Source organism: Microtus ochrogaster, chromosome 18 (assembly GCF_000317375.1).
Source record: "Microtus ochrogaster isolate Prairie Vole_2 chromosome 18, MicOch1.0, whole genome shotgun sequence".
In the NCBI taxonomy this organism is placed as follows: domain Eukaryota; kingdom Metazoa; phylum Chordata; class Mammalia; order Rodentia; family Cricetidae; genus Microtus; species Microtus ochrogaster.
In genome coordinates this window covers 58,632,588-58,648,541 of record NC_022020.1, presented here as the reverse complement: position 1 = coordinate 58,648,541, position 15,954 = coordinate 58,632,588, and the positions used below count along the sequence as shown (strand labels likewise).

The 15,954-nt window shown below is 45.5% G+C and overlaps 2 protein-coding genes across 8 annotated transcripts in view; both read right to left on the bottom strand.

Moving 5' to 3' along the window:
- The window catches only part of Cfap53 (cilia and flagella associated protein 53), a 32,251-nt gene extending 23,952 nt beyond the window's left edge, over window positions 1-8,299 (bottom strand). The window contains exon 1 of the mRNA XM_005356265.2: window positions 8,114-8,299. Within this exon, the coding sequence (XP_005356322.1) occupies window positions 8,114-8,182 (69 nt within the window). The 5' untranslated portion in view covers window positions 8,183-8,299. The remainder of the gene's footprint in view (window positions 1-8,113) is intronic.
- A 4,202-nt stretch (window positions 8,300-12,501) lies between these two features.
- The window catches only part of Mbd1 (methyl-CpG binding domain protein 1), a 12,619-nt gene continuing 9,166 nt past the window's right edge, over window positions 12,502-15,954 (bottom strand). For 4 of the 7 annotated variants that reach the window (XM_026783436.1, XM_005356264.3, XM_026783437.1 and 1 more), the window contains 6 exons: window positions 15,303-15,470; window positions 14,677-14,976; window positions 14,451-14,588; window positions 13,990-14,121; window positions 13,840-13,901; window positions 12,502-12,657 (listed from right to left, as the gene is read on the bottom strand). In XM_026783436.1, the coding sequence (XP_026639237.1) occupies window positions 12,618-12,657; window positions 13,840-13,901; window positions 13,990-14,121; window positions 14,451-14,588; window positions 14,677-14,976; window positions 15,303-15,470 (840 nt within the window). In that variant the 3' untranslated portion in view covers window positions 12,502-12,617. The remainder of the gene's footprint in view (window positions 12,658-13,839; window positions 13,902-13,989; window positions 14,122-14,450; window positions 14,589-14,676; window positions 14,977-15,302; window positions 15,471-15,954) is intronic. The other 3 variants (XM_026783439.1, XM_013349599.2, XM_026783438.1) reach the window with 2 other exon arrangements.

Genomic DNA, 15,954 nt, shown 5'->3' with positions numbered 1-15,954 from the left:
AAAAAAAAAAAAAAAAAAAATTGATAGGGTGTATTTTGATTACCCAATTGTAAACAGGAGATACTGTTAATAATGTTGCATTTTACACATGTAATCTACCAAGCATAATAAACACTGTAGAGTATCTGTTATTCAGCCTCAGGATCTCTCTTGAGCCTGGTGTAGGCTTCATCTCAATGTCTTGCCAAGACCTTAAGAGTAACCTTACTATATATTACTAGTCCACAAAACAATCCAAATTCACAAACAATCCAAATTCACATTTTAAAGCACAACCTACTAAAAGCCTATCAGTTTTGCACCATCATAAAAAAAGCAAGTTGAATCATGAGTTACAGATCATCTATTTTTCTTAAAAATTCCTTTCACTAAAAGTAGATATAATTAGCTATGTGGTAGTGGTCCACACCTTTAATCCCACCAGGCAGAAGTAGGAGGGTCTCTGTGAGTTCAAGGCCAGCCTGGAAGTGAGTTCCAGGATAGCTGGAGATGTACAGAGAATCCCTGCCTCAAAAAACAAAATTTAAAAAAAGGTAAAAATTTGAGCATCATTTTGCACCCCTTTCTGCATATTTCTACCAGGTCAACCTGAAAGAACCCTCATATTTGAAAGACCCCCATGCCCATGTACTATATTAAACTCTGCTGAAATTTAGCTAGTCCCCCCGCCCCCAGCCGATGCTAAAACTGGATATCTATGGGTTGCAGACTCACTGACTAGGCTAAGGAGAGAGACAGAGTGCTCTATCTAGCTTCGTGGTTTTTCGGGACTGAGGAGAGGAAATACTTCATCCCCAAGACATTCTATCTAAACTGTCAACTTGCTGCAGGGTGTTTTATCTGGCTTTATGGTTTTTCGGGGAAATTCGAGAATAGACATGGGGCCGTCCCCAGGGTGAGCTAAACCCGCCAATTTGAGAGCCAATGAAATGCTTGTGCTATACTACCCTCTTATGTAATCATTTTTCCCTATAAATATGGCTGTTTGAATTTGCCCGGTGTGCTCAGTTGGCATAAGCTGCTGGTGCACACGCAGGCGTCTGTGTAATCAATAAAGACACCTCTTGCTGATTGCATCTGTTGGCCTGAATTATTGAGTTTGGGAGATTTCTCCCACCACCCTTGAAAACGAGGGTCTTTCAAACCCTCCCCAGAAGCTTCTATTTGCAGTGGATTGTGATTAATACAGACACCAGACACCCACAACTGGCCAAAGCACATAGAATGAGAAACTGTAGAATGTTCGGTCCAAAAGGAAACATGTACGCTGCACCCAAGCCCCCCACCCACTTCCAAGGCTCATGGATAATTTCAGAAGAGAGGGAAGAAAGAGTATAAGAGCCAGAGGCAATGAATGGCAAGCTAATGTCTTCTGGACACAGGACGGAAGCCGCACAGTGATAGTAACTGCACAGAACATGTGTGAGCCCAAGCCAGACTACATCCCAGCACAGAGAGGGAAGCTGGGCATACAATCCCCTCACTAGCTGCGAGTGAATGGCAACAACTGTTAGCTGCTGGGAGAGAGAGAAAAAACTTTACTCTGAGAGTGTATCCCTCTTGTGCCCGAAGTCCAGATCCCCAAAGACCACCAAGAGACCAGATCCCATACAAACACAGAGTCCTTCAATTGTGAGTTTGAATTCAGGTATCTCCTCCATCTGATGCATCGATGGAGCAGAGGACACCTCAAGCAGTAGTGGGGCAGAGTATTTATTGGGGATAAAATGGGGGTGTTGGGAGCTGCAGTCCCTCAGACCCTAAACTTTCTATGACCTCTTGCCTGCTGGAGTAAACAACTTGATTTTCTATGTTTGCAGCTGCTCTGAGCACAGAACCCTCATGAGTTCCTGATAACAAGGAAGTGATTTCTGGTGGGCTTGCAGTGGAAAATCCCCAGAGCTGGGGCTTGGACATTAGTCAAGGAGAGTCCTATATAAGCTGTGTGGGAACACAATAAAATGGGCATTCTTGTTCCAAGAGTGACTCATGTCTCTGTGTGTTCTTTCCTCCCCAGGCCCTTGCCCAACTGTGGTTCCAGGTGGTACAGGCACCAAAGGTGAAGGCCCCGCTGGGATTGGGAACTCGGGACATCTCTGAGGGACACCATCCATAGGGCTGGCTAGCAGGTAAGAAAGAGCAGGTGAGGTCAGAGGGTGAATTGTAAGGATGGGTGTGGATTCTTCCAAGTCCGCTCTCGTAAAGGAATTGCAGGTACTACTGAAAAAGCAGGGTACAGGGATTAAAAGAAAAACAGCTGAAGAATTCTTGGAAACCCTAGGTAGGGTTAGTCCATGGTTTCTACAGGCAGACACCTTGAACAACCGTGACCGGGAACATGTTAAGGAAGACCTACAAAAGGAACTGAGAAAAAAAGGGACTGGAGTCCTTTTCCATTGCCAAGTTTTTCCTATGGAGGCTGGTTAAAAAGTCTATAGTTACTAAAAATTATAGTGTCAAGGAACATCTTAAGGAAGGCATTAGGATACTGGAGAATGTCCAAGACAGAGAATCCCTGGCGTCATGCAAAGGAGATCCAGAGGGAGAAGAGCTGAAGGAGCCTGGGGAAGCTCGGATCTCAGATAGTAGTGATTCCAAGTCAACCTTGGGACTGCGTCCGTTCTCTTGCCTCGCCCCAGGAGAAAGAACCCCTTTTACAAAGCAGCTGACCCTCTGGCTAGTGAGAGAGAGGTAGAGGAGTTGGGGAGACAATTGGCAGAACTTAAGTCCAGAAATATCCAGGTGTTCCCTGTTATTGAAACTGCGGATCCTCAGGGGATAGACAGAGGCTACATCTGCAGTTTTAGTTTAAGGATGTAAGACAGCTTAAAGAGGCCATAACCGCTTGTGGGCCGCATGCTCCCTTTGCCGCTGCCTTGGTGGAATCCTACATGGATCAAAATTTGACTCCTAGTGATTGGATGCAACTTTGTAGGGCGGCACTTAGTGGAGGGGATTATTTGACTTGGATGTCTGATTAGTAGAGACGGCCAGAAGGAACACTGATGCAGGGCACCCGAATAGAAGTGTGGACATGCTCACCAGCGCTGGACCGTGTGCTCCACTCAATCAGCAATTCATGTATGACCCTGGGGTGTATGCTCAGATTGCCACCGCTGCCATAAGAGCCTAGAAAGCCTTGCCTAACAAGGCTGCTAGGGGTCAGTTATCTAAGGTGCTGCAGGGGTTGTCTGAGCCTTATTCAGATTTTGTGAATTGGCTCTCACAGTTAGCAGGAGGATTTTCCCTGATGTTAAATGCCGCCATGCCAGTTATCAAACAAGCTTATAAGAATGCCAACAAGTATTGTCAGGAGGCTATTCATCCTCACTGGCAATGAGGAGGGCTGAATGATTACATCAGACTGTGTAAGGAATTGACCAAGACCATATCACCAGGGCTGTGATGGCCGCTGCTCTGCAGTGTCACGATCTTGGGGCACAGCCTAAGTCCTGCTTTAACTGTGGACAAGCTGGTCATTTTAAAAAACAATGTCCCAACCGCCCCAGAGACCTGTCTTCAGGTAACCCTTGACAACCAGATGGAGCCTCAGGTAAGAAGTAACCTGGCTTGTGCCCCCATTGCAGGAAAGGACACCATTGGTCTAATGAATGTCGGTCTAAGATGGATGCTGATGGTCATCTGTTCTCTGGTCAGTTGGGAAATGGAAGGAGGGGCCCACCCTGGGCCCCATAGCAAGTTTATGGGGCACTAGAGACTTCTTCCATGACATTCACTCCTTAGATAACTGACCCCTAGCAGGAAGGGAAATCATTCATTTTTCTTATGCTTTTATACCCCAATACAAAAGGAGGGAAGAAGGAAAAAATACTGCTTTAATATGACACAAAGAACAACCAAATCAGTTACTTGCTTCAATACTTCAGACATCAAGCCATTATTTCCTGAGTAAGGCATTTGATGCTTGGGCAGGAATGTTCAGTGAACACACCCTAGACCAAGTATCCTATAGGCAGCCACTCCCTATGTCAAATTTCCAATTTTAAATGAAGGAGCACAGGACTATGATTGAATTTTCTGGCCTTTTGTCAGTGTGGAGCAGATTCACCTCTATGGATCATCTTAATGTCCAAAACACCAAATAACCACACCCTAAGTCAGGGTGTATACTCATACTCATTGTCAACAACTTTGAAAAGACAAAAATAAGCTCAAACTCTCTGACAGCTAGACAAGGCTTACATCTCTGTGTATCCCAACAAAAAAGAAAGAAGATACAGGTTGGGTGGGTATGTAAGGAGTGGATATGGGAAGCGTTGGGGTAAATACAAGCAAAACAGGCATAGAACTAGACACTCTCAAAGAACATAGATAGATAGATACATAGAAATAGATGATGATAGAGATAGATAGATAGATAGATAGATAGATAGATAGATAGATAGATAGATAGATAGATAAAAATTTAACAGACCAGGTTCTAGAAATATTTAATCAACCAGAGATGTGAGTACTTTGTTCAGACTTCTATGTTCAAAGTGCTTCAGATAGCATAAACCTGGATAGTAAGAATTAGGGGTCTTCTCAAACCTGCTATTGTGACTTACTGTGCACACATTTTTTTTTCTAATCAGATATTAGCATCAAAATACTTTCGATGGATAAAGTACTTAACTATACATGTTAAATTTAACTATACATGTATTAAATTGTAAAAGTAAAATACCAAAAAGGAAAAAAATGAAGAAAGAAAAGAAGGATGGAAGAGGGGATTGAACTAGAAATTTACTCGGTTTGGTTTTGAAAGTTTGAATGAAAGGCCTATGCTATTTGACAGGACCCATAGGTATGGGGCATTCTACTTTGACTAAAGGCCAGAGAATTGAAACTTACTTCTGTTCCTTCAAGGGAATTGACTACAGTTCAAATAACAGGTATGGCTAACATCCAGACTTGGTATTTCTGATATTAAGAAGTAGCTCTGTACCTATCTCAAACAAAAGTCTAAGATTCCAACTGGGTTCCTACTCCCTTAGGGAGATAACTATGGATTTCACCCAAGAAGTGGTTTGCTTACAGAATGTTTTGGTCTAGGGTATGAGTGTTTTTTGTCTTGTTCTGGCAACAGAATTTTAACTAAGAATGTAGCCGTTAGCCCTTCAGGTGGTGAGGTCATTCCTTGAATCATGTTAATGCAGTTTTATCTTATTCCTAACTTTGGGGGTCAGGGTATTTAAGCAAATGGAAATTAAATGTGGGCAATTTTCAGTATTCACTGGAACTCCCTATCTTATGCTTCTGTTTATTATTTTCACTAGAGTCTTCATTTTTTTTTTTTTTTTACTTATTTTTCTAATCCCCATGCCCCTGTCCTGGTAAGTGGTATCCTTGTTGAAGCTGGTCTCCGACAGTTATAGATATTTTGGGGATAGTTCAGTTTCTTTAAATGTATTCTCTTTGCATAATGGTCACTCAGAAGCTGGAGGTGTGCATGCAGTTTGACTATATAGTAACACACCAAATGAAATCTCCTTAGCTATATCTTTATCATTTCTGTTTTGCTAGCCTTGAGCCCACTCATCCCGCATTAGCCTCTCAATGTGAATGAGTGAACAGTGTTTCTGGGTGGTCTCGATGCAGTGTCTGTACCTCCTGGTGCCATCAAGGAATCAATGGTCTTACCTTATGACTGGTTTTATCCAGTCATCTTTGGTGAGGTGTGGCACATGGGTGCTCATTCATAGTAATAAACCCAGAAAGCACAAGGCAGATCCACTCTGCTGAGTTATATTTAGAATATAAGTGCCAGAATGACCAGATACTGGGGTTTGGTCATTGTGGTAAAGCATTCAAAGGAAACAAACACAGCATCCATCCAAAGATAAAACTGATGAAATGCTTCAGGTACACAAAGAGGTACAGCTGACAGGATGAAATGGGAAACAGCCCAAGAGGAGAGTAGAAAGTGCATCATGAGAAGCAAATCCACATCAAAGTGATTTGGAGTCTAGAGTCAACTAATTAAACTACTATTCTCTAACATTCCTGGTATTTTATGTGTGCGGATTCTGTGATAGAGAAGCAGAGCAGGGTCACTGGGCAGGAGACACAGAAAGACGTGTGTGGACTGAGAACACCACCCAGGCGAGCTAGACGCGGTGGTTGCCAACGGTCAGGACAGGAATCAAGACCTGAGGTACACTTTGACTAAAGTGGGCAAGAAGAGTTGGTGAGAAACAGCATGAGTGGTAGCTAGACTTGGAAGCCCTGGAAGGCTTGGGGCATTGAGACATGGTGTCACGTAGCTCAGGCTGGCTCAAGTTCTCGCTTAACTGATCATCCGCCTCTGCCCCCCAAATGTTGTAGTTACAGGCTGTGCCACCATGCCTAGCTGAGTTCCCAGTCTCTGGATGAAGACGGTGGGACCTTGAGTTGTCTAAAATGGAAAAAGGTGATGGTGATGCCAGTCAAGGAACAGGCTTGTCACTGACCAAAACCCACACTGTTCAATAGAAATAGAATACAAAACAGACACACAACTTAAGTTTTTCTTGCAATTGAACTGGTTAAAATAGAATATTAATTTTGATAATATAGTTTATTTATCCAGTATATCCAGAATATTATCTTTTCAATATGTGACTCTGAGCATTTTCAACTAACACATTTCCAGAAGGGAAAAGTCATGCATGGCTAGCAACTACAATAATGACACTAACCCTCCTAGGACACCAAAAGAAGATCAAGGTAGGACTTTGCTATGACAGCATCTCAGGTTCCTATTTTAAAGAACAATACCCCCATCCAGGCTTGATTCTGACCTATACTCTAGGGTTTCTCATCTGTTAAATGAGAAAAAGAATGTGCTAGTGGCTGACTCCACCACCTTTTTTAAAAAAATGCTTTTTCCTACGGAATTTCTGAGGGTCCAAGCTTCATCAATTACCTCTCGTTTCTTGTCACCCACTTAGACACCAGAGAAGAAGAAACAACTCTGGCTCTTTTGCCTCCTCCTTCTTTCTGTAAGCACACAGTATTTAGTGGCCTGCTTCTGCTACAGCAGTCTTTCTTCTCCTTGTTCCGTGTTGGTTATGAGCATAAATAATAGTCACCAACAAATGGCCTGGATCCCAAATGCTGCATTGAGATACAAGACCCAAAAGTGTTTGATTCTGTTGTCCATGAAGTTATCTTGAGCTTTGAAAGCCCACAGCAGTTTCCAGACTACTTTTTTCCAGATTCAGATTCTAAAGTCCTAGGACCTAGAGAAAAGGGAGTTCTGTAAGTGGACATATGGAACGTGCCTACGGGCCATAATACAACTGTATTCTTGATTAGCCCAAATCTTACTTTCTTCCACAAGTTGCCACCACAGTAAACATAACCTATTACCTACTTTTAATGGCTTATTTAGGAGGAGGCTGTTTCTTCACCATTTGGATGGGGGTTTAATGAAGGGGGTCACTGGATTTACCCCCATTAATACTATACACCCAGTAGTGGTTCCAGCCATAACTCTGATTACATATGACTGATTTTATAATCTGTAGAAACAAGTATTCAGGAATTAAAAAAAAACATGCATAGAAGAGAAGTGTCTGTATTGCTAGCAAAATTCATTTTAAATTCCTTTCTTATCGGCAACCCGTACCAGTCCATTGTAGGAAGCAACTAACTGCTTATTTTCAGTCTGTAGGAGCGTTGTCCAACACCAGCTACTCATTTAGCCGGCACAGGAACATCCCACTATCACACACAACATTCAAAGCCCAATTCCCTTTCTATAGACTATTTTCATAGGGTCACAAGACCATCCCAAAGTTGTCCCGTTGAACCATAGCCAGTTCAGATCCAGAATCAGCCTCTTGGCCCAGTGCCCTTCCATAATGCTCCCACACCCAAGCTCACGGCATTTGGGGGATACTAAAGGAAAAACAAAAATGCCAAGATCCCAAGTGGTGATTGTAGTTGGAGGTTGGAGTGGAAAAGGATGGGGTGGATGTGGGCGGAATGATAGATCGGCGAGCAACAACCTTTTTCTTCCCCAAAGCCCGCTGCTTCTGGAACCTGCTTCCCAGGTGAAAGAACTGGTCAGAATCCACCAGGAGACGGAAAAGGTCTTAGGTTTCCGGCACAAATATCCTGTACTTACAATGATCACCGCCTTGGGAGTGGGACCCTTAAATTCCCTTGGGACAGTGCCAAACCGCTGGCTGTACATCTTCAAGTCTCCTTGGAATGGTGACTACCGGGAACCACCAAGCCCAGGGTAGTCTGCTTCCACAACGCAGAGGCCAGTTGCCATGGTGAGCCACCCCTCTCCGCGCGCGCCGTTAGTGAAGGTGGGCGGGCCAAGCGGAAGTTGTCCCTGGTCACTCTGCTGTTATCACCCCGCCCTGGCTGGAACTCCTCCACCCCACCTCCTTCTCTTCCTCCGGGGCTCGCCAGAGGCGGAAAAAAACAAAGAAAAACCTCTCTAACTTATCAGTCAAAACACAATCCAGTGAATTTGCTAGTTATCGCCTGCCTGTAATTGATCTAAAAGCATGAGAAAGGTTAAACTTTCTACCACCTTGAAGTTAATCTTGATGTAATAATCACATGGCAACCTTATGCTTGAGTAGGTTTTTTCTTTTTTACAATTTGCAAAATATTTTCAGAAACAACCTTTGAGATTGACAAGAATCTTACAAGGTTGAAAGAACTGAAGGTATTATTAGCATTATTTTACAGTGAAGTTGATTAGGGCTCCAAGAGCCTAAGTGCTATATATAGAGCCACACAACCAGTACGGCGAAGTCTTCTATGGCACTCAACAGAAAACAGCTTACACTTCGGGTGAACACAGGAAGCAGGCAGCTCAGATGTACTGGTGGGGCAGTAATCTTACTGGGTTGAACACAAAAAAACTCTCAATGGAGCAATCAGAATGGATCTGAACTGTGGCTCACAAGTTCAGCTACTCAATTCTTGAGAATTAGGATCCCAGGCAAAACTGGCAACAGTCCAAGGAACTGGATAGTCCTGGGGACCGGAGCTGTAGTTCTCATTAATAGTAAGATGGATTTATAATTTTCCAGAGCCAATTATGAATGCTACTTTGGTACCCCTGTTCTAAAGAGGGGGGAGATAAGAACAGAAAAGCAGACGGGGGAGGGGCAGTGACAAGGTTACTGGTGGACACTACTAGTTGTATGCCACTCATGGATACACCTCTTAAGGTCGGTTTTTTCAAATTAGCATGCTTAATTATTTGTAACCCAGCCACTTCAGATTTTCTATACGGTACATCTCTAGACTTGGGGTCCATTTCCTGAGTTCTGGGTTCAGCTTTTCAGCCATAAAAGAATGTCTTTCTTCTCTTAATAATTGTTTTCTCTCCTACAACATTTCTTCTTTCAACTGCAGCTCAGTAAAATACTCATTTTCATTTACTGCTAACAGCTTATGTTGCCTGAAACAAAAAAGAAAAAAATTAAGAGGCTGTCAGGGTTCCCCGACAATGTCCAAAGAGGTACCTCCTTCATCTGAGTGGTTCTACGTGTTGGACTTTTAGGTGGGTCTCCCCTCGCCCCCAGCACACACACCTTCTGCAGAAGTGAAGAAATCTTTGAGCAGGGTTTGTGAAAGACCCCAGAAATTGGGGCTGCCTGGTCCACACCCTTGAGATCTGTGTGGCCACAGAAGTCCTGTTTGTGAATTTGGGGAAGCTGAGCCTTAGAGGTAGCCAGCTGCTTGCAGCATCACACCGCCATCCTGCACTCCAATGGCAGAGCAGTCAGGTGATGATCCTGGTCAGGAGACTCAGCTTAAACTGTTCCACCATCCTCTGAGGAATGGAAGTGGCCTCTCCGACATCAGGAAGTACGGCTGGTGCAGGCTCTGCCCCAGGGTGCCTGGCACCAGCTTTGGAATCTATCCAATGGTCGTCTCAACCAGCCTGGACCTGGAGGAGCCTTATGGACTATAAGGTGCATCAGGAGCAGCGCAGTGCCTTAGCCTGCAGGCCCCTGATCTGAATGAAGCCTAGGGAAATGACAGAGCTGATCTTCATCTTGCCACCCACTATCCCAATTCTTCCACAGCGGTCCACACTGTTCCCACCACCAAACAATCCTCAAAGAATCACTAACATAAAAACCAATAAATAGAACAAGAAAATTGTTTTAAAATAATTTTAAAATAGAACAGTTCAGAAATAGAAATAATTGTTTCCAACTTCTCACGCATCTTGAATAAGGACTGGCTTCTCCATAGTATATTAGACTTTATATTCTGAGCATCAAAGTCCATAAAAAACTGGAGATCTTTTTATCATTTGCAATATATATTGATGCATTTTATAAAATTGCATTTTTGGATCTCAGTATCATGTACAGCGATAACTATGGGCCAAGTTTTCCATACTTGGATGAATGACAAAAATACAGCTGAGACCAGCAAGATTGTTATGGAGGAGCTTGACAGGGTTTCTTTCTTTGCTGGGACCATCATGAAATCCGTGGTCTTCAGCTTTACATTTTCAGCTTATCCTTGGGTAAGTGGTGAGACCTTTGGGAGCTGAGTCATGGCAGGTGGCTTTCTAACATGTCACCTGAACTAGACTATGCTTCCCAGAATCCTTCCCCATAGACGTCTAGTTAAGAAAATTCACAGAAACATTGTGATTAGCAGAAGTGAAACAGCAGCAGGCTGTTGTGAAGTTGGTGCACGAATACCAGGCATACTGCAGTTCATACAAGCGGTCATTAATCTGCTGTCTCATCTTGGTATGGGGAAACAGCAAATCCTACAGCCGGGCCTCCAGCTGCTACAACTTCCCTGGGATCTTCCTTCAGCTTATCTAGTCCTAGGCCAGATGCTACTTCTACTAGCTTCTTCTTCAGGACACAAACATCATCGAAGCGGGAGATGGTGAGACACTAACATGGATTTCAGGCCATCTTGAATTCCAACTCTTGTTCATGGACTCCCATGGGTCCATCCACCTTCCCTTCCTCACTGCCTGTCCTGAATATTTTGAGCTCAAGTATTACATACAACTGACAGTCTTAGAGGCTACTAAACTATCTCCCAAAATTACACAATGTAAAATGTCTCCCAAAACTCCCCTAAAACACATACATTAGTCTTTGTTGCAGTGGTTCTGACCTTTTGACTGTACCCTAGTCAATACACATAGTAATCAGAATCTTTGTTCACAAGTCAAATGCCAACCAAGATGTTACCCTTAGAACATCACTGTCAGAATGATCAGAATACTAGGGACAAGTGGTATGCTCTAGGGGTTAAAAAGCAGTATGACTCCAGGATAGAATTAGGCAAAGCAAGGCAAAGGAAGAGTAGAAGGTGACAGAGAGCTGTGCCTTGTGAGTTAGAAATAAGAAATGAGTAATCCACACCTGAATTACCTAAAGCAGCAGGGCTTGGGACTAGGCTAAAGCAAGGGGGGCACACAGGACACAAAGTATGTGGAGGCACTCAGTCCTGGCCCTGTAAACCTGGCTAAGTAACCAGTTCTATATCTTTTTGGCATTTTAAGGATGGAAAGTGAGGTAAGGCTGAGCCAAGACCAGCCCTTGGGCGGGACTCAGTGCATAAGCTCATTCAGCCTCCTAACAAACATTTGGGCTGAGGGCAGGAAACATGCACAAAGGTCATCAGAGAGAAGATACTGCCTGGAAAAGACAGCCCAGGCTGACAGCTTTAGTTCCAAGCACTGCTCTGGCTAAAGTGAAACTATCTGGGCTCAAGCAAATTGTCAGCCAGCAGTGAGGAAGAACACACTTTTGGGGCTGAGGGATCCTATGCAGCATATGGGGCCTTCAGGGAACCTAGATTCTACATGAACCAATGCTCTGACGAGAAGGTGACCCCATCCACCCACAGCCTAGGCATTCCCTAACATCAACTGAGGCAAAGGTGTAAAGGATATCTTATACTCTTCGTAGTAATCTACCGCTACTTTCAAAGTCACTAAAACTGTTATTGTAATATACATTATTGCACAAAAGACTGCAGTTAACAGTTTAGTGGATTAAAGAACAGAGCTTGTATAGCCCGGTGGATTTCTAGACTCTACCAACACTAGCTGTTTGACACTGATACGTTTGTCTCTTCTGAGTCTGTTTACCTACCTGCAGAAGTGCTCAGTATCACTCACTGTCTTCCTAAGGACTACTGTGAGGGTTCAGTAAGTGGCTCCACGGGAGGAGCTCACCAAACAATGCCTTTTCCTCCTTTATTCTGTAGCATTTCAACTGCTGTTTCCCTGAGAAAATGTGCAGACACACTGCCAGGTCTCATCTGGAAGCCACCAACAGTTATGAAGATGGCTTGTTTGAGTTGTTGGTAGTGGCTTCAATCATATCCTCCCCTCCCCTACATCCACCTTCTCATCACACTGAGATCCTTGGAGGAGTGGACGTTCTCCCAGCCTTCTACTCTTTCTCTTCTCTCCAGCTTCTTTCCTCTAAGTTTCCAGGCCTGGGCAGGCCTGTTCCTCGATTGTGCTTGCAGGTCTTTCTCCTAGAGCTGATTCACAAACAAGCTCTGCGACCAGGCCAGGGCCCAGCCCCTGGTAGATCAGGGTTGTTTCTCACAAAGCCGGTGTGCAAATATCACCTTCGGTCCTACAGTCAGCAGAAGTCTCCAGTCTACTGCATTTTAGCTTCAGGTTTTTTAAGGTCCTTGGACCTAGAGAAGAGGGAGCAGGTCTGTCTGTTGAATGAGGTTTGCCATGTAGAAAATAGAGCATCACAAAACCATTTCCTCCTATTCTGCACCTGCATCCATTTCTCCTTATTCACCTATAGCCACTTTTCTTTCTTCTACAGACTAGAAAGGCAAACAGTACAGCACTTCTCTGTTAAGTGGGAAAAATTTCATCTTCCAGAAAATCCTAAGCTCCTGGAAGCCAGGGATGCTGTATCTTCTCGGGGGTAAGCCTTACAGGCTGCAGTAGCATCACCAGTGGAAGCCCCAACAGCTGTGTGCCAGGCAGGATGTCAGTCATCTCCACCTGCCATCTACAAGGTACACCAGCAGATTTTCTAGCAGTTAAAACTGGTGTATGGGAACAAAGGAATCCAGGTGCTTGGCCCAATAGTATGTTTTTGTTTTTGTTTTATCTTTGGGATGGTCCTCCTCCCACCACCACAATGGCATCTCTCCTCACTTCTGTTACTAGACTTACAGGGACAGTTCTACACAGTATTCAAAACAGTAAATTCAACAGGAAATGCTTGGGACGCACAGCCCAAATCTACCCACAGATGCTACTCTAGGAAGTGGGGAATATACTTGAAATCACACAGCTACACAAGCTTAGCTTGCAGAGCCACTTAAAGCCCAATCCCCAAACCAACTCCACTGCCTAGGCAAGTCCAATGTCATCTGTGTGACATACATTCTTCCCATCATCAGGGACAGCTCACCCAATAAAGGGCTCTGGAAACATCAAAGGCCTTCAAGACCACAAATGGTGATCTTCTGAGTAAGAATGTGTATACCAAGTCTGACCCTTAAAAGGATTTTCTTACATAGGCGGGGACCAGCCTCACTTTTTTCTTTGAAATCTCAGCATGGAGCATCAGTCCTTCTCTTTCTTCCCCAAGAGAGCCCTGGAATACCAGCAGGCTGGGTCTCAGGAGCAATCTTTACAGACCTACCTGCGCGCGCACGCGTGCACAAGCATACGTGCGCACACACACACGCACACACAAACACACACATACCCTTACTGGTTTTGTAGTGTAATGGTTACAGTCCTTATGTCCCTTTGCACCCAATCAAATTGCTGACCCTAGGTTTAAAACTCAGGGCCCATATCTGGCCGGCACCTACCCCATTCCCCACACCTAACTGTATGGGGCACACCTTGGCCACCAAGCTGCTATGTCCCGGAGGCGGGTTCCACCCAGGCTGAAAATCTCCGTGATCTAGGAAAGAATTAACATATCATGGGTCAGTATGACAGGAGGAGAAAAGGTAAGATCAGGGTAGGATGGAAACATCCCCAGCACTGACCACTGGTGTGCCAACCCCTCCTGCCTCCTCCTCTGGGGCTGATGCAGAAACATAATCTTCTCTGTTTTCTTCTCTATCCTCCTCAGGGCCAGGGGGCTCTTGTTTCACAGGTGGAAGGTCTGGGTCTACTGCCTAGGAGAATGAGGAAGGGCAGCAGTTAGGACAGGGCCAGGCTGAGTATTTTTTATTATTATATTATTGTTGTTGTTATTATTATTATAATTATTATATATGCAGACAGACCTCCCTTTTATCACTGAGAAATGCCACCTCTGCCTGTGAATCTTTCCCATACCTCAATGAGTTTCAGTCCCCTGGGAGCTGAGCAGCAGAGCAGGTGAGGTGCCTGCTGGACATGCTGGACATCAACAGAATGCGCACCATCACCACCCGCAGCCCCACCACCACAGCTCTCTATCACCTCCTACAGGCCACCTGTGCGCACCCATTACCTCCCTAACCTTGCCAGGGCAGCCAGACTGCAACGTGGGAGAAGTCAGGAAGGCTGTGCCTGCTGTCCACTCCTCTGGGGCATCCACCTTCTCTTGCTTCACCTGTGGCAAGGTCACAACCCAACTCTGGGCAGAGCATTGGGCCTCCTGCATAAGGGAGGATGGCAGCAGACTTGGTCTCAGGTCCATGGCACAAGGCTGGGTGGAGCTTGGAGGAGTGGGAGAAGATCCTTACCTGTAACGGGGCTTCTGAGGAAGCTGCAGCAGGACCAGGCACCTGCAGAGGACTGCTGGCACCCTCTCGTAAAAACACAAGGTCTGTGTCAGGTGGGGTCGGCACAAAGCCTCTACCTATTTGCTGCTTCGCTGAAGCCTGGACAGGGCATGGTGGGGTTGTGTGCACAGCCAAAGGGGCCTTTGAAGAGGAGCTTGGATGGAGCTGTTGAGGAGAACCAGGCCTCTTTCGACAAGGGTGACATGGAGGCGATCCTGCTCCCTCCTCAGACCCTGACCCAGTACTGGGCAGCAGTCGCTTCTGTGAGAACAACGTTGGGTGCTGTGGTCAACCCGGTGCCATCTGACCATACCCACCCTGCCCTACTCAATGTGGCTGCTAACATCCCATCAGAGCACACACAGAATCTGCTGCTTCCAGGAGCTGTCATCACTAAGCCTGCTAGTCAATCTCCTGTCTGCAATGGCAGTACAGCTGAACTCATCACCCCAGCACACTGTCTGCTAATCCTCAACGAGACTCACTACACCACCCACCCATCTACCAGGCCTGCCCACCACTCCCCAACAAGGGGGTGGGCCAGGCCCAACCTAGCCCATCCACCTAACCCTCCCTGCCCCACCCACCATGGCAAATTGCAGGCACTGGCGCCAACGACACTTCTGGCGCTTCTGGTTGCTGCCCCCGAATTTGGGCTTGTCGCAGCAGAAGTCGCAGTGGCCACAGTCCATCCGCCGTAGGCAGGCTGCACAGGCCCCGCACTTGCGGTTCTGCCGGTGGTTCGTGTAGGGCTGCTGGGGTGGAGGGGAATGGTGCTACTGTCACTAGGACTAGGAGAGGCCGTCCTCAACACCAGTCTCAGTATTGTGCTGGTGCTCCTCTAGCCCCATGGAGGAGCTAGCTATACATGAGGCTCAGCCTGCTAACTCTCCTAGGCAACTGTGGCCTCAAAATATGCCGCAACCACTGTGCCAGCTGGCCTCCAAGCCCATTAGGACTGAGGCTACTCCATTACTTTATCAGTAGAGTACCTGCGATCAGAACAGTGTCTCTGGCCCTCACTTCATCAGGACTTGGCTGACCTTCCATTAGTCCTCATCACTGCCAGAGATGTTGACTTAACTCTACACAAACATGTTTACCTGCACCCCTGTGAATGTCTCCATTCAGCCTCTTTGTCCTGCACCAGCCATTGACGCTGGTTCATCTGACAGTAAGCACCGTACTGCTAGCCCCTCTTCTTTCCCATTGACGCTGGTTCATCTGACAGTAAGCACC